At 33.8% G+C, this 22,630-nt stretch overlaps 1 protein-coding gene across 11 annotated transcripts in view; it reads left to right on the top strand.

The window, feature by feature from the left end:
* The window catches only part of ANKRD17 (ankyrin repeat domain 17), a 169,294-nt gene that overhangs the window by 83,556 nt on the left and 63,108 nt on the right, over positions 1 to 22,630 (top strand). For 4 of the 11 annotated variants that reach the window (XM_015096558.4, XM_060417192.1, XM_027971065.3 and 1 more), the window contains exons 4-16: positions 146 to 293; positions 542 to 689; positions 1,866 to 2,099; positions 4,629 to 4,723; positions 6,622 to 6,859; positions 7,693 to 7,884; positions 8,258 to 8,391; positions 10,515 to 10,602; positions 11,993 to 12,120; positions 12,366 to 12,509; positions 13,187 to 13,289; positions 14,755 to 15,507; positions 19,918 to 20,066. In XM_015096558.4, the coding sequence (XP_014952044.3) occupies positions 146 to 293; positions 542 to 689; positions 1,866 to 2,099; positions 4,629 to 4,723; positions 6,622 to 6,859; positions 7,693 to 7,884; positions 8,258 to 8,391; positions 10,515 to 10,602; positions 11,993 to 12,120; positions 12,366 to 12,509; positions 13,187 to 13,289; positions 14,755 to 15,507; positions 19,918 to 20,066 (2,554 nt within the window). The remainder of the gene's footprint in view (positions 1 to 145; positions 294 to 541; positions 690 to 1,865; positions 2,100 to 4,628; positions 4,724 to 6,621; positions 6,860 to 7,692; positions 7,885 to 8,257; positions 8,392 to 10,514; positions 10,603 to 11,992; positions 12,121 to 12,365; positions 12,510 to 13,186; positions 13,290 to 14,754; positions 15,508 to 19,917; positions 20,067 to 22,630) is intronic. The other 7 variants (XM_027971064.3, XM_060417189.1, XM_060417191.1 and 4 more) reach the window with 3 other exon arrangements.

Genomic DNA, 22,630 nt, shown 5'->3' with positions numbered 1-22,630 from the left:
ATTTTCTTTTTGTTTTGAGTCATATTGAAATAATCATATTTAGTGCTGCTTATTTAGTGCTACTGTCCAGATTAACTTCAAAAATCAATACTTAATGTCAGGCAATTTTTTATTTTCTTACATCCTGATATTCTTCTCCTAATAGCCGCAGTTTGGCAGAAGCCTGTTCAGAAGGAGATGTAAATGCTGTGCGAAAGTTACTCATTGAAGGGCGAAGTGTAAATGAACATACCGAGGAAGGGGAGAGCCTTCTTTGTTTAGCTTGTTCTGCTGGATATTATGAGCTTGCACAGGTTTGTATTATCCAAATAAACTTCACGGGTTTTTTTTTTGTTTGTTTGTTTGTTTGTCAAAGTTTGGCCTGTGTATTAAGGAAATAAAATGAAACCAACCATCAGGCTCATTTCAAGAAATAGTTTTGTTAGATATAATTTTTGTTTATTGGCTTTTTACTGTAATATGACTAGGTAGGTGTTAATGTAAATGTATGTTCAAGAAATATATAGTTTTCTAATATCCTTTCAACTTTCTCTTTTGTAAGGTTTTGCTGGCAATGCATGCTAATGTGGAAGATAGGGGGATCAAAGGTGACATTACACCCTTAATGGCTGCTGCTAATGGAGGACATGTCAAAATTGTGAAGTTGCTGCTAGCTCATAAAGCTGATGTCAATGCACAGTCTTCAACAGGTTATGCATACCTCTTTTCCAGTATTTAAATCTTAACACCCTCTGTTAGTAATTAATTCAGATGAAAGTGCTCATTAGTGATGCTTTTGCAGTTTTCAATACTGCAGATTTGTGTACGTCTGTGCATTAGGCTTAAAGTATATACAATGTGTTTTGAATGAAATATCTCCTATTTTGTGTATGAGGGCTATCTTGGCCTTGGTTCTTTTATATTAAACACTGACTGGGTTAGAAGGACCATTTTCTTAGAAATGAAGAAGTATGGGCTATACCTCCCAAACCCAGGTTTTCTATTTGTCAGGGAAGAAGGGAAGGGAAAATAGGGAGAAGCGCAAGAAGGATATGCAGCAGAAGGTAGGTCTGTCATTGTCTAGTGTATTAAATTGTGGCCTAGAGGAAAACAAAGACATGCTCCACCAGAGACAGAATGTTAATCTAAATCAGTTTTTTTTTTCTTTCAAACTTGGGCATAGATGAATTTGTATCAAAGCTCTAAAATATATGAAAATATATTTTGTGCATTTCCTTCATGCAAGATTTTCAAATTTATTAAATATTTTAAATAATTTTAAAGGTCTATAGGTTCTGATTTGAGGAGGTTTTAGGATTCCTTATTTTACTGAGAAGTTAAGTTTTTCTCCCCCTCTTAACATGGGAAGTTTTTATCATTAAGAGGGAATGTTTTTGAAATTATTTTAACTTTGACTACCAGTTAATTGATGTTTAAAGTTGTAGTAAAACCAGCATGTGGTTAAAAGGACCAGAATGAGGTATATCTATATATGATGAATAATTGCAATCTAAAGAACAAATGCACTTTGGGAAACATTTCTCAGATTAAAATTAGAATGAATGTGACTTTTTTCTCATGAGAAAAGTTTGTTTCAGAATTGCTCAGTTCTTTTATAACTCTACAGTTGTGATAAGTGTATATGATTTTCCTCATGTGTTTAACCCTGATTTTGAAATGGAAAAAAATGGGAGTTGGTTTCAGTAAGATAAAATGTAATAAAGAAAAGAATTGTATGTTTAAGTGTCATAGCTAAATTTATTAAAGTTTTATAGTCTCCTGTGTCTGAACTGAACTGAACTGATGTCAGTTTTCTCTTTGATACTAAATAAACTTGTTTTATTTTGCTATTTCATCTGAATGTCTATTTTTCTTCATTAAAATAGGCAATACAGCACTTACCTATGCTTGTGCTGGAGGGTATGTAGATGTTGTAAAGGTGCTCTTGGAATCCGGTGCTAGTATTGAGGACCATAATGAAAATGGTCATACTCCTCTTATGGAAGCTGGAAGTGCTGGACATGTGGAAGTAGCCAGATTGCTGCTAGAAAATGGGGCTGGCATTAATACGCATTCCAATGAATTTAAAGAGAGTGCCCTTACATTAGCTTGTTACAAAGGTACAGTAAAAAAAACCTTTTTTTTTTCCTAAAAAAAAAATGAAGTTTTTAAACTCATGAATGTAGTATGGTTATTCACTTAAAAAATAAAAGATGGTAATAGTATGTAGTATGTCATAAATAAAAGTGTTTAAAGTATTTCAGAGGTTAAAAGTTTTTAATATGTGAAGTTTATATAATTTTAAAAATACAATGAAAAATAGTAATTGACCCAGTTTTTATCAGAAACATAATTTTAATATGCATTGTACTTTTTAATGTTTATGCTTGTGTTTTGCCTGGTTTATGCAAAAGGATCCTATTGAATTCAGATGTATTTAGGCTGTAAATTTAAAGTAAATGCACTGGAAGCTAAAACGATTTATTAACAAGAAGGTATGTAAGCTGTTTCTCATGAAGAAGGAGAAAAATGGAAGAGAAAGGGAGGATATATGAAAAAAAAACTATTAAGTGGTGTGGAGGGGGTTTGTATTCAAAAGAACAATTTTTTAGAGTATCAACACGTGTAATAAAGGAAGAGCTGGTTAAAATTGAATCTACCTGCCCAGATATAGTTGTACAAAGGAGTTAGTAACATAGTCTTCTAAGTGACATCAGTCAACCTGAATAACAGAGTAAAATATCTTATTTTTGGGGTGAAGATAATTGTCTAAATAAATATTTAATCTTCAGCTAGCTTATGATTTAGATTCTGGATTCTAAAATGATAGCCACAGAGCCACATATTTTTCAGAATCAACCTTTATGTCTATAAATAAAGAAACTTTTCAAAAAGAAAATCTCATGAAATATTATATGTGCATAGCCATTCAATTTAATGTTTTTTACCATCTGCAGCTGTGTCTTGTTTCTGTCATAAAATAAGTGATAACATTTTTGACCCAGCGGCATCAAGAAAAAGCTCTTGAAAGGCAAAATACAAAATTTAAGGAAGCGCTCACTCTCAGTGGCTGAAGCTTCATATCCACTAGCTTGTGAGTGAATGTCTCCTTAAATTTTGCACCCAGGACTTTGATTCCCTCACTCTTGTGTTGTCCCCAATGTTGTTTTTCTATTTCAGAGCAGCCAGAGTTTTGTTAGGTCTTTTGGAATAATTTCACTTAAAAACATGGCTAAAATAATCCTTATACAATTAAATGACTAAAGTTTAAGTTAAATGTTAAAAAAGGCTCCCAAGGACTTTTGATTATCTGATGTTACAGATAATTCAGATTAAGGGTGTTTAGGAAGCACAGCTGAGGTCTCTTAGTTCTCCACTTCTGTTTGGTAGTTAAGCAGAGGTTGATCTTCATTGTGAGGAGAGGAATTAAGCCTTGGGGCAGCCTCTAGGGCAGGCTGATTGGGTAGCTTTCTCTCACCTTTTCACAAATAGTTTGAAAGCGAAACTGGCTCCATTTTATCACTGAAAGCCACCTGGCCAGTGAGCACTGAGATGGGGTTATATATAACTACTCTTCCCTCTCCGCTTTGCTTGTAGCCCCATCCTGCTGAGGTTAGGGCTTGCAGGCTTTTATTAAAGAAACTGGGTAAAGAACTGAGCTCCTGGAGAACATTTCTACTACTTCCAGGGATCTGTGCACACTCTTAACTTTGCTCTATTTCTCGTGAGGTCTCCTAGGATACAAATTGACATGGAGGAGATGGGGAAGGGATAGAATTAAGGCCAAGACTAAACATTGATGTGGATCTTTGGGAAGGGAGAATGACAGAGAGGAAGGAAATGTAATTTGTTAGCAAAAACTAGGTATGGCGGATACACTTACTCACCAAAGTTAATTTAGTTTTAACTGTGATTCCGCTATCCAGTCCTTCCCTCTATTCCCAGCTGATTGATAATTGACTGCAGCTCATTCCAGATACAGTTGGGGAAAAAATTAGTAACTTTTCTATTGTTTCTTACATGGTATCTGAAGTCCTTTTTAAAATATAATTGGTAATCCTTGTAACTACTCATAAGGTAATTATTATGTGAATTGAAGTTTATGGTTTATTTGAAACTACATAAATATATATGTATGTGTCTATATATATGTTAATATCTAAATGGATAAATATAAATGGTGTTTCAAGGATATTTTTATATATGCCGTTTCCAACTTACATACAGCTTGTGAGGTTGTTATTGAAACTTAAAGCTCATTGCCTCATAAAAATAACTTCATTGGTGATTTTTCATCCCAGGCTGCAGTTCACAAAATCTGATTTAGTCTACAGTATAAATAACTATGACATGCCTGGGCTTAACAAGGTTGTGGAGGGGATATTCCAGGTGCTGCATTTTAGTGCCAACCTTGTTCACCTGCAGCAAGGATTCTAGTAGCAGCATTTTCTGGGGCAAAAGGGTAAGGAGTAGAACAGCACAGATTACTTGTATAATTTGTGTTGGGCTGTCAAGGATAGCTTGTAGCTGATTTTAGTATTCTGCTGATATATTTATTACTGTAAGTTAAATACAGGTTTTCAAAATATAACTTTACTTTTTTGGACTAATAAAATATTTTTAAGTAATCTTATAAACTTTTGGTTTAGGACATCTAGAGATGGTGCGGTTTCTTTTGGAAGCAGGAGCAGATCAAGAGCATAAAACAGATGAAATGCACACTGCTTTAATGGAGGCTTGCATGGTAAGATTGGTGAAATACATACTTAATATTTATATATTAGGTAGAGACAGAGCCAGTGGATAATGAGTGCCATTTCCCTGGGTTCAAAGATTCTGTTTATCATGACTTACTGCAGATTAGAACCTTAGCTATCTGAGTTATCAGTCGTTTTCAGAGCCAGTTGAACAACATTAGCTTTTATCAGAGTGCTTTCTGAAGCTTTGTAGCACAACCTTCATTTTCTTGGTCTCACATAACTATACTGGTTTTATATAATTGGTGCAAAAAATGACTTTCTGACAGATTGATCAAACATGTTAAAGATGAGATCATGATCCACAAGAGTATGTACATAATACAAAGTAAACATGTTCATCAAACCCACAATTTAAAATTTGTGAAAAATTTGAAATTAGAATATTGTTTGTGTTACATAATTCTTCCTCTGTCGTAGTCTTTTTCTCAACCCTGAATTCCCTTCTTTAAGAACTTTAGTTTGTTCTTGAGAATGTATAAGAATAGTACTCTTAAACTTTGTATTTCAGTCTATGACTTGTGGCACAGAAATGTATCATAATAACTTTATAGAGAGATTTATGAGAAAACATACCAAAGATAAAATGACCCCAAATTAATTTGGTTTCTTGTCTCAACTTCCCTTCAGAGAATGATTATTGAAAGGATGTTAAATTTTAATTAGTAATTTAAAAAAGTAGCCAGTTAAGCCATTTTTGTTTTTCTTATTGCCATACCAGTGTTAAATCATTCTTTTGAACAAACAGGTTTTCTTGGAGGGTTTAGAGTTCCCCACCTGTTAAAATGAGGATAATATCCTTCTCTAGGGTTGTTTTGAGGATTAAATGACAAAAATGTGTGTAAAATGCTCAGTAAGATCCCCATGATAAGGAACTTAAAACAGTTATGCCACCCCCACTAGAGAAACAACCTATGTGTAGATTGAGTAATTAAAATGGAATATTCTGTGGACCTACTCTGCATGCAGTAGAATTAAATGTTATAAGCAAATGAAAGATATTAGTAGAGGCCATAGGTTTAGAGACTTGCTATGAGACTGAGATTTTAAACTGGACTTTGAAGGAAATGTAAGAGTTGACTGCTTATGGAGGAAGAAGTCTGAGCTTAAAGGAACAGCATGGTAACAGCAAGTAAGTAAAATAGTCATAAAGCCATTAAAGTTGTGTAATATGGCAAGTACCAAGGTAAAATGGGCATGGCATGTTTGAAAGAAGGTGAGATATCTGTGAGGTGATGAAGAAGGAAAAAGTATATCAAAAGAAGAAAGAATGGAAAAGTGAGCCGTGGAGTTGCCAACAGTGTGGGAAAGGGAGACCGATAAAGGAGACAGAAGATAGACCTTCTTTTTCTTAATTTTCACTGGCATTTGATTGTGAACAACAAAGGAAGTACCATGTATATATTGTACATGATGTATTCACTAATACATCATGCGGAATTCCCCCACTCTAAAAAGTATTGCATTTTTCTTTTTCTACCTAAACAGAAATTTGCTTGTCCTTAAGATTCCTATGAAAATCCTACTCTCCCCTTTCTAAACTTTATCCTTTTAGCACTCATGCTTATACTATTCGGTATTGATGTTATCTCACAGTAATTTTTTGTTTTGTGTACTTAACTGTGTTTTTTTCTTGTTGGTAAATAACTTTTTTGATTGAAAGTATTTTTCTACATATTTTATATCCTCAGTCTCTATTTACCACTACAGTAAATACTAAAGGAATAGAAATAGGTCAACTTGCTTATTCAACTCTTAAATGTAGATGTATTAATTCTTATTTGAATTGAGATAAGTGAACTTCATTGTATAGCAGTTGAGAAGCATTTTTAACGATTTTTTAAAATGGTGCTGATTCACTTTTTTTTAATTGCATTGTAATCAGGATGGCCATGTTGAAGTAGCTAGGTTGCTTCTTGACAGCGGTGCCCAAGTGAACATGCCTGCTGATTCATTTGAATCGCCGTTGACCTTGGCTGCATGTGGTGGGCACGTGGAACTTGCAGCTTTGCTTATTGAAAGAGGAGCTAGCCTGGAAGAAGTCAATGATGAAGGCTATACACCACTGATGGAAGCCGCTCGTGAAGGACATGAAGAAATGGTGGCTTTACTTTTAGGCCAAGGTAACCAATACCAATCAAGACACTAAGGCATAAATGTATAACATGTAAGATGATAATTTATAAAGTTGAATTTAATTATTTCATCTTTCCAGTAGATTCATAATGAGGTGCTAAAATAACTCCCATACTGTGCTAAATAAAATTAAATATACTTCTTTATTATTTAAGGGCTTTCAGAGCCTTTGTGTTCTGTGTGAATAAAAACAGAACACTGGGAGTGGGGTAGGGTTGTAGGTTATATATTTCTAACTTTCTGTGCCTTAAAAATTATCATCTCTAGTGTTATTGTGAGTTTATAGATATGTATAAAGCTATTAGGACATTTTTGTCATATTGTACAGTTAAGTGTTAGGTGTAGTGATGGTGGTAGTAGTGATGATAATGTTGTTGTGACCTTGGACAAGTTAATTAATCTCATTTCCTTAGATGCAAAAATGGAGCTAATAAAAATATGTAAAATGCATTAAATATTGCCTGACAAATAATAGCATGTTAAATATTATATGTTACTTTCATCAACATCTTTACCATCATTATTTTGGATCTTTATAACAAGGGACTACGTTTTATTTTTCCTAAGTCCTTAAACCACATGACTTGTATCAACTCCTCTGGTTGAATCTTATTCCAGCAGTGTATATCAAATATGGACTCATGGATGTGGTTTTGATAGTTTTCTTTATTTTTAACTGCCTCTTGAAGTGGGGGGAGAAGCACTTTATCATTTAGTAAAGTAATATAAATGTTCGTTTTTGAAATATAGTTTATTAGGAAATAACCATTCTTTGCTTATCTCTGGAATAAGTTAGTGACTTTCTTTAAATATATTTTAGGAGCAAATATCAATGCACAGACAGAAGAAACTCAAGAAACTGCCTTGACTTTGGCTTGCTGTGGAGGCTTTCTGGAAGTGGCAGACTTTTTAATTAAGGCAGGAGCTGATATAGAACTGGGGTGTTCTACCCCTTTAATGGAAGCTGCTCAAGAGGGTCATTTGGAGTTGGTTAAATACTTATTAGCTGCAGGTAGGCATTTTTGCATTTGGGAGGTTTTTTTGTTTTGTTTTGTTTTGTTTTGCATAATTCATATAAGTAAAAGTGTTACAATGCAAATAACTTTTTTCTGATGTATGATGCACTGAATGTGTGTAGAAAAAAAGGTACGTTTTTGTGTGTATTCTGAGTAAATAATTTACCTTATCACTGTTCAAAGTATTTGCAGTTTTAGTTTTAAGCAGTAGTCTGTTTCTAGTTTTTTTTCTTTTTTGCTTTTAAACATGCAGACAATATCCTCTATTTCTAGACATGAATAAGGCTATTTTGTGTAATCTGAGGCGATATGGCTTCTCTAAAAGAAATTTCAGTATCCACATTTGTGTCTTATGATTCTTTTGTTAAGGCTGTGTGTCTAACACAACTGCAGGAGCTAATGTTCATGCAACAACAGCAACAGGGGATACAGCACTAACGTATGCCTGTGAAAATGGTCATACTGATGTAGCCGATGTCTTACTTCAGGCAGGAGCAGATCTGGTAAGCCATGGCACTTTCTAAATCTTAATAATTAAAGCTAAGACAAGAAATTAACTTAAAATCCTGTGGAGACTGTAGATGAAAGGTATTTCTTTACTTCTAATTTTATGTTCACCTTTTCACCATTGTTTATTCATTTAGTCATATTTCTTCCCTACGCTGTTTTGTGTCCATTCTTATTTCCTTGTTAGCAGCAATATCCAGTCAAGTACCCCTTTCCCCCTACAAAAAGGGGAAAATTTTGTTCGATATGTTAATAATTAATGGTAATAATTAGTACAAGTTTTCTTTTAGGTACTTAACTATTTTTAGAAGTTTCTTGATTTGTTGCAAAAAGGCACATATTGCTTAGGGGCATTTCACTGTAGTTTAGGAAATAAATTGTACCTGTACCATTCAAAGCATTATTGAATAAAGGAGTTAAAAAGATAAGTAGTATTTTCTTTCAGATACCTTTTTTGTTTGTTTTAAAAGAGTTGTTTATTTAATTTTTTGGCTGTGCTGGGTCTTTTTCTAGTTATGGCAAGTGGGGGATGCTCTCTAGATGCAGCACGTGGGCTTCTCATTGCAGGCTTCTCTTGTTGTGGGGCACAGGCTCAAGGGTGCACAGGCCTCAGTAACTGTGGCTCCCTGGGCTCTAGAGCACAAGCGAGTAGTTATGGTGCAGGGGTTTTGTTGTTCTGCGGCATGTGGGATCTTCCCAGATCAGGGATTGAATTCCTGTCTCCTGTATAGGCAAGTGGATTTTTTTGCCACTGATCCACCAGGGGAGTCCCCTCAGATAACTTTTAGTGAGAAGGGTGAAATACTGAGGTCATTCTTAGATTATAAAGAGGTGTCATAGGGAAAGGATAAGCAGAAAGCTCAGAAGAGGTGAAGACATCATCTGAGATGTTATGCTTGGGGCTGGATAAAGTTTAGAAAGATAGATACCATGATGATGTAACAAAAGAGGTTCCTCCAGTTGGAAAAATTAGTAGGAGTACAGAGAGATAGGGAAAAATTAAGCAATTCTGTGTGAGGGAATAAAGGCATTCTTCCAGTTTAACCTGTATGGGAGTAAGAAAAGTAGGTTTTAGTTAAACCATGAGCACTTGTGTGTTTTCATGTAGCAGTTGATAGTTATAACAGAAACTCACACAGGCAGAAACAGGCTCCTCAATTAACTGGTTTCTTAAAATTTATTTAACTTCTCATTTTGTGAAAGGAAAAGATTAAATTAGACTACCATTGTGGTCTCTTTTGGCTCTGTGTTGGTACAACTCTTGAAGAGCTTACGATTCATGTTATATTCTAGCTATAGTTATGTGCCTATTTTTCTTACTAGGTTTTGACCTACTTCAGCTTAGGGGCTATATTTCCAGTGTTGACCACAGTGACTGAGAAACATGGCAGCAGTGTAATCTTACTTAGTTAATTGCAGTTAAAACAACTTAGTGTATGACTTAAGAGAAAAATCATCAGATGTGAGTGTAAAAAGATTGACATATAAAATGCTTTATAAAAAGTAATTTTCTCAAACCTTTATACTGTATGACCTGAAAGTTTTTCCTGTGCTGATATTCTGAATCACAAGAATGCAGTTGGTTCTCCATCCTTTTGAAACCCAGAAATCTGTAGTAATATCTTGTCATTGGTAGTATTAAAAAGATATTCAGATTATCACTGTAATATGGAAGGTAAAATAGAAATAATGAGAAATATATAAGAGAGAGTGGTGTACTTTAGAAATAGATACAGATAAGATAAAAACTTATGAAAAGAAAATTACTTGTAGTGGTTGGAGATAATGTTGATTGTTTGGAGAGGGCTGTGCTAGAGTGCCATTCATTGCTCAAGTTCCACAATCCCTTTTGTAGAGAGAGAAGGAAAAATTAGCTAGATGGATTCAGATAAGGGTATAGCAATCACTGAATATAATTTCAGTTCTTAATATATTTCTAAAGAGCATGCTTCTAATTTTAGATAGTTTAAAGAATATATTCCTTGATTTACTTCAGAGCACGTTATTTAATATATTTAGATTCCAAAATTAGTCCAATTCTTTTCCTTTTGATTTTCATGAAAAAGAATAATTGTTCACTGGAAATTAAATATCAAATAAGTCTGTACTTTTTAAACAGGAGCATGAATCTGAAGGTGGAAGAACTCCTTTAATGAAAGCTGCACGAGCTGGCCATGTTTGTACTGTTCAGTTCCTAATTAGTAAAGGTAGGTTTGTGTAAGGCAGTGATTTTTTTCCCAGAGATGTCTATTCCCTGCCCTTGGGTATTAAGGGATTTAGAGGTAAAGGACATTTTGTGGGTATCATGTGATGGAGGAATGCTACTGAGATTTTTGTGAGTGGGTAGTTGATAAATACCCTGCAACACACAGAACCATCCATGAAGAGTTGTCATACTGGGTAACACACTTGTTGAGTAACATTTCAATAAAGAAAAATTTCTCTATGTAAATGAGGGTTTAGATTACTTGAAGTCTGTTCTATGTAATAATTTATCTTGAAACCTGGATTTTTGTGCCAAGTTTCTGCCACTGATTAACTTGAAGGCAAGACACTTTTCTCCTTTATTTATATTTCCCTGGGCCTAGGTTTCCTTCTTTGTAAAATATAAAGAAGTAATCATAAATATAGCACAGCCCACCCAAAAAAAGCTAAAAATTGAAATGGAAAAAATATGCCAAAAATGCATTTTTATTCATGGTCATTTATTCTATTTGAAAACCAACATCCTTATTAACAAAAGTAGCATATTATTACTTTCTTTAAATTATCTCTTTGGTATTTACTATATGAGTTCAAGCTGAAACTTTTTCATAAACTTTAGTATAGGAGATTAGAGATCTTACTTTTGATTCAGCATTGATAAAGAGAGACTATGTAGACGATATACAATTAAAAAGGCAATATATGCCATTTCTTTTTTATCAAAAATACTGAAGTTTGTTGATAAATCAGAAATAATTTATTGGTCAAATTATTTTAGGCAATTTAAACACTTGTGTTACATGTTTATGAATAACACATGTATTCAAGAATGAAATTATTTTCAGTTATTATCTCTTCTCTTCCTTTGTTTAATTTTAATGAATCTGATTCCAGTTTCTTCCTGCTATTTTTTCCATTTCCCACATGCCTCGCACAGTGCTGCAAATCAGAGATGAGAATTTTACTACTATTACTTCCTAGTTTTTGTTAATTCCTTCCATTATTTGGCCCATAGAGGGCAGTGTGAATTATTTATTTATTTATTTATTTATTTATTGGTTTTTAGTCATCTTGCCCACTGAAGATACAAAAATTTAGATAAAATTTTATATTTTACTTTTATAAAACAGTGATTATATTGAGTAATATATATTTTTATCCTTAGTTTTTAATGTTGCATACTTATACATTTATGGATGAAATTATGTTTGGGATTTATTTTAGAATAATTCAAGATGGGAGAGGAGAATGGATGTGGGTATATGTGAAATGAGATTGGCCATGTTTATAATCATTGAAGCTGGGTAATGAATATGTGGGGCTTCATTATCCTGTTCTCTCTACTCTTTGATTATTTTATTAACATTATTTTTCATGGATTGTCTGTTTTAGGAGCAAATGTGAATAGAACCACAGCTAATAATGACCATACTGTACTGTCCCTGGCTTGTGCAGGGGGTCATCTGGCAGTAGTGGAACTACTTTTGGCTCATGGGGCAGATCCAACTCACCGTTTAAAAGTATGTAACTGAAGTGTTTCAGGTAGCACTGTGAGTTAATCTTCACTCTTGAGCATAACACGTTATCTACAAGTTCAACTTGTATTGACATTCTGAATGTGTTCATTTTCTTTTTTTAGAGGAAAGTGTTCTTGACTAAAATTGAAACTGTAATGTGTCTGGGACCTGTTGGCTTTATCTTCCTTAATGGTTCTGTAAATTAATTTGAAAAACTGTTTTTTCCCTTTCCATATTCACTCTTTTAGGATGGCTCAACTATGTTGATAGAAGCAGCAAAAGGTGGTCATACAAGCGTTGTTTGCTATCTTTTGGACTATCCTAATAATTTGCTTTCAGCCCCTCCACCAGATGTCACTCAATTAACCCCCCCATCCCACGATTTAAATAGGGTAAGATTCTAAACTAAAGCATTTTATATTATATTATCTTTATCCCTTTTTTAGTCATAGTTCCAGATTAAACTAGAATGATTGTTTTTTGTTATAATACGCAATTCTCGTTAAAGATAATGTACTCAATACGGGTAATGACCTTTCAGTATAATACTCACGTTCTAGATTGATTTCATTTTGCTTTGCTTTCTTATTATGGCCAGAATAACCTTTTGATTTCCAAGTCTGTTTAAAAAAAATATCTTGGAGGGATTTCCTTGTCCCAGTGGATGGGACTTTTGTCGTATGGCCAGAAAAAGAAAAGTCATGGAAATAATTTGATACCAGCATATTTTAAGTAAATATGTTGTTTCCTGAGATTATGTTTAAAAATACTTTGAATGGATCTTCATAACTTATTCTTCATTCTGTGGCATCCAATCGCACAGTCATATCTGACTCTTTGCGACCCCATGGATTGCAGCCCACCAGGCTCCTCTGTCTATGGGGATTCTCCAGGCAAAAATACTGGAGTGGGTTGCCATGACCTCCTCCAGGGAATTTTCCCAACCCAGGGATTGAGCCCAGGTCTCCCACATTGCAGGCAGATTCTTTACCAACTGAATCATTTAAAGCATATTATTTAATGGAAGGTATAGGAAAGGCAGAAATATAATCAGTTTTATTTGTCTTAGGCTCCGCGAGTACCAGTTCAAGCACTGCCCATGGTTGTCCCACCTCAGGAGCCTGACAAACCACCTGCCAATGTTGCCACCACTCTTCCCATCAGGAATAAAGGTCAGTTATACTTCTAAAGCCTTCAGGTTGTCCAAGTAAAAATGATAAGATTGAAAAAAAATAGCCATTTAAAATTATTTTTCCACAAAGAAATGAATTTTACTAAGTTGGCATAAAAAATTTTTTTTAAACAATGAAAGAAGCATGTTATTGGGAAAGAACATAGTTGAGAGCACGGATTTGTGCTGGAATGAGAAATATTAATAGAAATTCAGATGCTCATCTTTGATGCAATTCTGATTATCTGTGATTTTCTCTAATAACTAGTAATTTCTATTCATGTTAAAATATTAGACTGGGTATAATCGGGTGACATTTTTGTAAATTACTGAAATTTCGATAGTGATATAAGGCATATTAATAGCTAGATCAAAATTAAATTTTATTTTAGAATAACTGGTTTAATATAGATTTTATATCTGAAATACCTTTTCTCAACCAAGAATTCAGAGTTACTTCAGATATGGTTGCTTGTTTCTTTAGAACTCTCAGGTCCATATTTTACTTGTGGATGTTACATCATATATGATTCATAAGTCATGTCCCGACACAGCGACTAGTTTGAATCAGATTTTCTTTTTAGAAAGTTTTACCTGAAGAACCAGTGTGGCTTTAACTTTTTGGTTTTTGGCTACCTGTATTATTTTACCAACAGTAATACTAAGTATTTCCACCAGTTCTTTTCAATCACTGCTACCAGTCTAGAGCCTTGGCACCTTTTTCAGTTGGTATACCAAGCAAATGATTGCTATACCGATAGCCAGATACATTTATTCACCTGGCTGTTGGAAGATATGATGAATGTCATAGTTAAGCATCTTTTCTTCCAGGGAAACTGAATTCCAGTTGTCTACTGGCCAAGTAGCTTTATGAATATGTGAATTTCTATCTTACCTTTATCAGTCTTGAAGATGGTAGGCCCCAACAAATATTTATTTTAGTTGAATTTTAATTTCCTGGTACTTCTCAGTGGTTTGAGTACTCTTTGTGTGTATGTGTGTGTGTTTAAAAGGCACAGATTATTAAATGTAGAAAAACCTTGACTTAGAAGTTTAAGTTTTCTCTACATCATAATAATTTAGCATTATTTTTCTGTTCTTATGATAAGTTTTTACATCTTTATGATCAGATGAAGTATCTATCTACACATAGTCTTAGATTTTATTTTAATTGTACCACTTTGATATCACAAATCTGCATCCCTCTATTGTCTAATTTTAGCCATGTGATATTTTTAAAATTCTGAAATTGATTTCCCAAAGATTATTCTATGCACATAAAATACATACATTTTATATTTATGATAAAGAAGGTGGATTTGTTTTTAACTCCTTAACAATGCATTTTCACCTTCTGTGGATATAATAACTTGGTGCATAACTGTTGGCACTAAACCTCCCAACAGTAACTCTGTAATGAGGATGCCATTCATGTGCACTTCTGAGGGGGTTTCTTTTTCACACAGCTGCTTCTAAACAAAAGTCCAGCAGCCATTTGCCAGCAAACAGCCAGGATGTACAGGGTTACATCACCAATCAGTCTCCAGAGAGCATTGTAGAAGAGGCTCAGGGAAAGTTAACAGAACTGGAACAGAGGATAAAAGAAGCCATAGAAAAGAATGCACAGCTGCAGTCGTTGGAACTGGCTCATGCTGACCAGCTTACCAAGGAGAAGATCGAGGAGCTGAACAAAACAAGGGAGGAACAAATCCAGAAGAAACAAAAGATTTTGGAGGAACTACAGAAAGTAGAACGAGAGTTACAACTGAAAACGCAGCAGCAGCTAAAAAAGCAGTATCTAGAGGTTAAAGCTCAAAGAATTCAACTTCAGCAGCAGCAGCAACAGTCTTGCCAACATCTGGGACTGCTGACTCCGGTTGGGGTTGGAGAGCAGCTTTCCGAGGGAGACTATGCACGGTTACAGCAAGTGGATCCCATTTTGCTTAAAGATGAACCCCAGCAAACTGCTGCTCAGATGGGTTTTGCACCAATCCAGCCTCTGGCCATGCCTCAAGCTTTGCCTCTGGCGGCAGGTCCCTTGCCTCCAGGGTCCATCGCAAATCTTACAGAACTGCAAGGAGTGATAGTTGGACAGCCAGTACTGGGCCAAGCACAGTTGGCAGGGCTGGGGCAAGGAATTCTGACAGAAACACAACAAGGGTTAATGGTAGCCAGCCCTGCTCAGACCCTCAATGACACGCTGGATGACATCATGGCAGGTGGGTTTATATTGTTATGAGCAGGTATCAAATATGATTTGCTTAAGGCGAGTAAGAGTGTGCCAGAATTTTTTGCCGTTACCCAACTTGAGAACTATTTCTGGACTCTTGACCCATGTATATCTTTAGAAATATTATTTCGATCTCAGAAGTTCTCAGATGGATACAGGTCAAATTAAAAATTAGCTCATTCAGTGCAAGTGGCTGAAACTTTCTGGCTTAGGTGGGTAGGCTGGGAATCTAGGTTTTTTGGTAGTCGGGTTGATGTTTCATTTTTTGTTTGTTTCTTGTGTTTTTTCTAAGTTAAGAATACTGATAGAATTTTGGCTTTTTTCCTTCTGTATTCACACAATAAACTGGGGTATTGATAGAAGTTGAACTGCAAAACTAGTAGGATACATCAGAAATCTTATTTGTGAACAGAAATACTTTATGTTCTGATGGATCAGACTTCAAATCTGATGAATATTTTAAAAAAGAATGTAAATACTTTTACAACACTAAAAAAGTACCAAACCAAATAAGATTTGATTATATAGTATGTCAGTGATTTATCCTTTATGAATGTTAATGTGTAGTTTCTTTCTAATTGTAATTGTATTATGGAGAGGAGTAGTCCCCTGACAGTATCATAAATGATACGTCTTTAACTGGGTAGCCAGAGAATTTTTTTAACATTTTAATTAGTGTCATTGGCAAAAAAAAATAAAATAAGTTGTTTCAGTGGTTCTAGTTCTATTTACTTATTGAATATTTTTCATGAGTTTTATAACAAACTAGTAGAATGAGATTTCACAGGGTTATGAACCATAAGAATACTATACTGAAAAGGACATTTTTTTCCATTAAAAAAAAAAAAATGAACCAGAAAAGAAAGAAACGGGAAAACAAAGGGATTAAATAGGTGAATTTTGATCATTTTTATCTGCTCTCTTCTCCCTTTTTAATTCTTTGGTTTATATTTAAAGGATGGTTGAATTTTTGAAACTATGTTTAAGTAGCATTATATATGATAGTGAGATTATATATAATTTAACTTTTAATTTTCTAAAAGAATAAGAGAAAACTAAGTTGTATAGTGGTGAGATATTTGGTTGGGCCTCCTGATTATTCAGCGGTAAAGAATCCATCTGCAGTGCAGGAGATGTGGGTTCGATCCCTGGGTTGGGAAGATCCCCTGAAGGAGGGCATGGCAACCACTCCAGTGTTCTTGCCTGTAGAATCCCATGGACAGAGCCTGCTGGGCTACAGTCTTTAGGATCTCAAAGAGTTGTATATGATTGATGTGAAGAGCAGGCATATATGAGATATTTAGTAGGTAACATTAAGAAACTAAGAAACCAACTAATGAGACAGATTTTGTACTTAGAAATTAAAATCAAAAGTTTCCCAGTTCTCTTCTAGTATCACCTCAACAGTGATATGTGGAATGAAAATTTCTGCTGATCTTAGAGGGTCCAGTAACTACATCATAAAAAAATGCTATTAATCATTAGTAAGAACAACAAAGATTCTTGTGTTAAGTATAAATTTTTTTATATATTTGAAAATTACTACCAATCACCATTAGCTGTTTATAATAATTGGGAATGTAATTTTAAAAACAGTAGATATATTATGAAAACTGAAGCAAACATCATCAGCTCCAGATCCCAAATTTGATATTTCTTTCATGACCATTCATTTAGCTCATAATGGTATTCTTTCTATTATGTAAATTGAACTACCAAAGAATGTATAGAATTGAGTTATTTATTCAATTAAATGAATAATGGACATTGCATACCAATGAATATTTTTAAAATTTTGATATGCTATCAGAATTTACCTGATGTTCTTGGGCATAGTTATCAATAATGATTTGCCAATTGTATAATTTTTATGCCAGTCAGAATCATTGGAGGCTTGTAAAGTAGTTTTTCTGTGATTTGTTTACCAAACAAAAATAATTAAATTCTCCCTGTATTACAGGTATCTTCCTATAAAAATTTTTTAAAGTATAAAACTTTTCAGGAAGTATGACAAATACTTGTCATATTATAAAAATACTTTGCTTGTTTATTCTCATTTATATGGGGAGAGGAGAGATGGCCAGAATAAACAACAGGATTAAACGCCACCAGCTACGTCCCTGCAACCCATCCCTGCATCATGCATGTACACATGCACAAACATACACGTATGCACTCACTTCCACAGCATTTCTTTACCCTTTTTCTGTGGTAGTACTTGTTACTTCAGTTGACTAATAACCATTTCCATTTCTTTGGATTTTTAAATATCTTACAACTTCATTAGGCTTAGTCTTGTCTTTCTTTTTTCTTTATGCATAATCTCTGCCCTTTATTCATTAGTCCCAGTTTATTAGATGCTCTTATAAGGTTCAGTCACTTTTTATCTAGCACTTGGCTGGCCAAGATCATCTATCTTCCCTGGTTTCTCTACTAGCTAAAGCAAGATCAGTTCCCTGTTTAACCAGTCTTAACACCTTGCTTTGCTGTGCTCTCAAGATCTCCTCTTTCCTTACCTGTTGTTAAAACCTCTCTGAACTCTTAACGCTAATGAAGTTCTACATGTAAAGATCTGATCTGTACCGTAGTTCCTTCAGGTACCTACATATTTAGTTATTAATTTTAATTGTAGAGAATGGATGAGTGACAGGCAGTTACTCAGTTACTCAGTTTTAGTACAGCAATTTCATGGGTACCTGAAGGGAAGTGATAAGAGGAAATTGATTTTTCCTATCTCCTTGACCAAAAATAAAACCAATTTAATATGTTCTTTAGAAGAACTTACTCTAGTTGAAATATAAATTATAATTTAGCCATTTAATGATAAAGCTGAGATTTTTTTGTTGTTTAGTATCATGAAGTAAAAATTAGTTTTTTGAGCAGATTGTTCATTCCGTTTAAGCTAATTTTGTGTTTAGGTTAGCATTTTCATTTGTGAATATCTAATCAAAGGAGACTATGGAATCTATTTTAAGAGCCATAGATTTTATATGGTTTTGAAATTTTTATCTAAAATGTGTACATTTGAATTGTCTTGATCTTTTTCTTAACATACAAAACTACCAGCATGGAGTAACAATATCAAGGTCATTAGGTGATTAATAAATTAGTACATACCCTTTTCTTTTGATCTGGATCCCTAAGGACTTGAAGAGTATGTTTTATTTGTTTTGTTTTGTTTCCTCCTTTGTTTTTCTTTTGGCTTTTAAGTGGACTTAAAAATGTATAATTATAGAATGTGTGTTGCTATAATGTATAGTGTATGTTTGTGCCTGAACTGAGGATTTCATGTAAAATAGATTTTTTTTAATTGACAGTAATGTTTATAATTATTATAATAAGGTCAATTTCAGTTTTGTTCTTGGTAGGATCATAAATAACCTCTTGCTAGTTTCAGATCCAGTTTTGAATTCATGATTGTTTTCTGTCTGATGTAGTTGATAACTACGTTGGTAACTTACATCCACACTACTGTCGATCATTCAAGATTCGCATTTTCAGTAAGGGGGGAAATGATTGATATTCACATGTCAACTCCAAAAGTCAGTTGAAGAGGGAGTAAAGTACCCTCAACTGCTACCATCTTGAAATTCTCCTACCTGAGTACTGACCTATTAGCCCCTTCTTAATTTACTTATTTTTGATGAAAATAATATCATGGCAAAATTACACTTATAAGAACTAACAGTAATCTACATTTGAGGGATGGTTGCATGCATGCATTTATTTCTACCCTAATCTTTTAATTTCATCCTTCTAAGTCCAGTGTGATTGCTTGATTGATTGGTGGTCATTTTGCCTCCTTCAGAATAATTTTTGCACGTGAGAAACTGTTTCTGTGTGAGGATCAAATTTATATATATACATACTGTCATACTGAGGACTACCCCCTGTCTACAGCTAATATAGGAAGTATTTTAAATAGTCCATAGTGAATATCCCCAGTGATATTACTTTCATTAGTTCTAGACTATGAGGTGTGAAATTAGCAGGTAAAAGTTACATTTTCTCCTTCTGAACTTGACTATTTTAACTTTTATTCCTTTTCTGATTAAGAAGACATATGGATAACCGTTTGCATATATATTACTTTTAATTCATAAAAATATTTTTGTTTTCAGGGTTATTTTGAACTAAAGTTTTATGATTACATACCATAAGAGGGGAATTTGTTTTACACATGGATTATTGTTTAGCAAATGGGTTACTTTCAATATATATTTAAATTTTGCTCTGTGTCTAATGTCAGAAATAACCAGGAAAGTGAGTTATTAGTGCTATGGCAGTCTCTCTGTAGATATTTTGTTTTTAAATATCTTTAACTATTTTCTAATAATTATATCTTGCTGTTACCTAACAGTGTTTCACCCTTATTAAGTGCAGTTATTTTGTCCAACAGCAGTCAGTGGAAGAGCATCTGCAATGTCAAACACTCCTACCCACAGTATCGCTGCTTCCATTTCCCAACCTCAGACTCCAACTCCAAGCCCTATCATCTCTCCTTCAGCCATGCTTCCTATCTACCCTGCCATTGACATTGACGCGCAGGTAAGTCCACACCCAGGAGCGACAGCTCTAATTGCATTATATCATTGTGAAACTTTCATCAGTGATTTAAATCGTCCTAGACTGCAATGTCTCCGGGCAAAGACTTGAGCGACAAGTATAAATTACAAAATCCACATTTAAAGCAATAAAATTCCAAGCACAGATTTTTACTGATAATTACTGTGAAGATTTGGTTTCCACAGTCACCAAGTAATCTTTTTTTGTTAAACTTTAGAAGAGGATGTTAAGAGACAGAACTTAAGATTTGTGTATTTTATCTAAACTTTAATTAGAAGCTGTACTTTAAAATTCATATTGGATTCCATTTAATATCATATATATACTCAGTTGCATTTATATTGTTTTTGAAAATTCTGATCTTGCTGACAGAAGTATGTAGTAAGTCTGTGTGTCTGTGTATATAACACCTGTTAAATTGTTTTTAAAAAAAAGTTACTTTAAAACATTCACTTAACCATGAAACCTCAGAGCAAAGTGAGGTTGGGAAGAAAGGATAGCTTGTGTTTCTTCCTGAAGTAATGCCAAGAGGCCTACCTTACAAGATTGCTGAAGGAGATAAGGGTATGTGGCTTTCTTCAGGACTGAGAAATGTTTGCAGTTTATTTAGTTTTGTGTCTTGGTTAGTACCTGATAGAGAGACTAGTATGAGAGTGGTGGTGTACATTATAAAACTTGTTTTATAAATGATCAGTTCTTTATAAATATCAGTTTTAGGGAAGGAGACAGGGAGAGAGAAAGTGTGTGTGTGTATCATTGCACCATTAAGGGGCTGTACTATTAAGCTATTGAAAATGAAGGTTCCTTTTCATTAAAATGTTTCTTGGTAATACTGTGGAAAAGGAATTTAATTTGTTCTTACTTGCTTTTCTTATTATAAGAGCTAACTTTTTTTTGTTGTTTTGTTTTGAGCACTTAAAATTGTCAGGGGCTATTTTTAAGGAATAACCTTATTTAATCTTCAGACTACACATATGAGTAGCTACTCCTAAAACCCCATTTTCCAGATGAAAAAATTGAGGCTAAGAGAGCCATTAAGAATTGGGCTTACAATCACTTCATTTAACTAAGAAGTGGTGGGGCTGGTAGTCAAACTTAGGTTTGTTTAACTTCAATGGTACCCTTCCAGATACCATACTATAAGCCTCATTTTTCATTAAAAAAAGAAAAAGACATTCATTTGATGAACCACAATGGTTTACATTTCTTAAGGATTGCATTATAGAATTAGATTGAACTTTTTATTGAATTTGCATTATTTTCTTCAGTCTGTTTTGCTCTGAATCTGTTAATGTTTTAACCAGAAGTATTTTTTCTAGTTTTTATGGGATCAAAAATTGGTCCATAAGTAAAAATAAAACTTCAGCAAAATATAAAAGGATTATTTTTTAATGCTTTAAACTAAAACAGCCCCAGAAAAGGTCCATTAAGTATGATCATAAATTTATTGAATTTTAAGATTATTATAATGAAATATCTAACTTTACCACTTAGCCAGCATAAATTAATTTCTGAGAAGCTGCATAAAAATACTTTTAAAATATTAAAATTTAAAATACAACATACATTCTAAATATAGTACACATTTTTATTTTAAAACATTTGACTATGGCGCCTTAAAAATCTGCTTCTTTACTTGAGGTTTTTCAGATGGGTTAGACTAATTTGAGTTACAATACTTTTCTTGAAGTTTATCATAACTGAATAGTTAGGTATTAGAAATTCCTTGCATTACATGTTTTGGAACACATAGTACAGAATTAATATTCAGAAATCATTGCTTACCACTTTTCCTTTAACTTTCAGTGTTGCTTTTTAAAATTTACTAGTTTTTATGAGACCAAGAAGTTACTTAAAGTGGTATATATAAGATTCTTTGGTGCTTAAACCATCTGAAGTTTTTACTAGATTCTCAAATACAAATGCCATGAGATTTTACATTGTGCATATTTTGATTTATGTGTGACAGTACTGTGCTATTATAGACAGGTGATATGATGAAAAAGTACCAAGATTCTTCTACCGTGAAAGATTAAAAGTTCTCTAATAATTGATTCCTTCATGTGTTTATTTAACAAAACTTAAACTTTTTGTTTTTAACACTTTACATATACTTACTTCTTTAACTTAATCTTTATAACAGTACCATGAAGCAGGTACTGTTACTATTCCCATTTTACAGGTGAGGAGAGAGGTCTTAACCTAAAAGCCAATTTTTAGTGCAGCCAGCTTTCAAATGAACAAACACTCTGGGTCTAGAATCTAAAAAATGAATCTGCCTAGATAACAAGCTGTCCTGTGTGTTTAATCTTTGCATTGTTTTAGCATATTTCTTAGGTCGTACCACATATTTATCACAAGTTTTAAGGAAGAACAGAAGAAGTTTAATTTTTAATGCTTCAGTACGTTTCATTTTGGGGCTTCCATGGTGACTCAGACGTTAAAGATTCTGCCTGCAATGTAGGAAACCTGGGTTCCATCCATGGGTCGGGAAGATGCCCTGGAGAAAGGAATCGCAGCCCACTCCAGTATTCTTGCCTGGAGAA

Source organism: Ovis aries, chromosome 6, assembly GCF_016772045.2.
Source record: "Ovis aries strain OAR_USU_Benz2616 breed Rambouillet chromosome 6, ARS-UI_Ramb_v3.0, whole genome shotgun sequence".
In the NCBI taxonomy this organism is placed as follows: Eukaryota; Metazoa; Chordata; class Mammalia; order Artiodactyla; family Bovidae; genus Ovis; species Ovis aries.
This window is presented reverse-complemented; position numbering and strand designations above follow the sequence as displayed.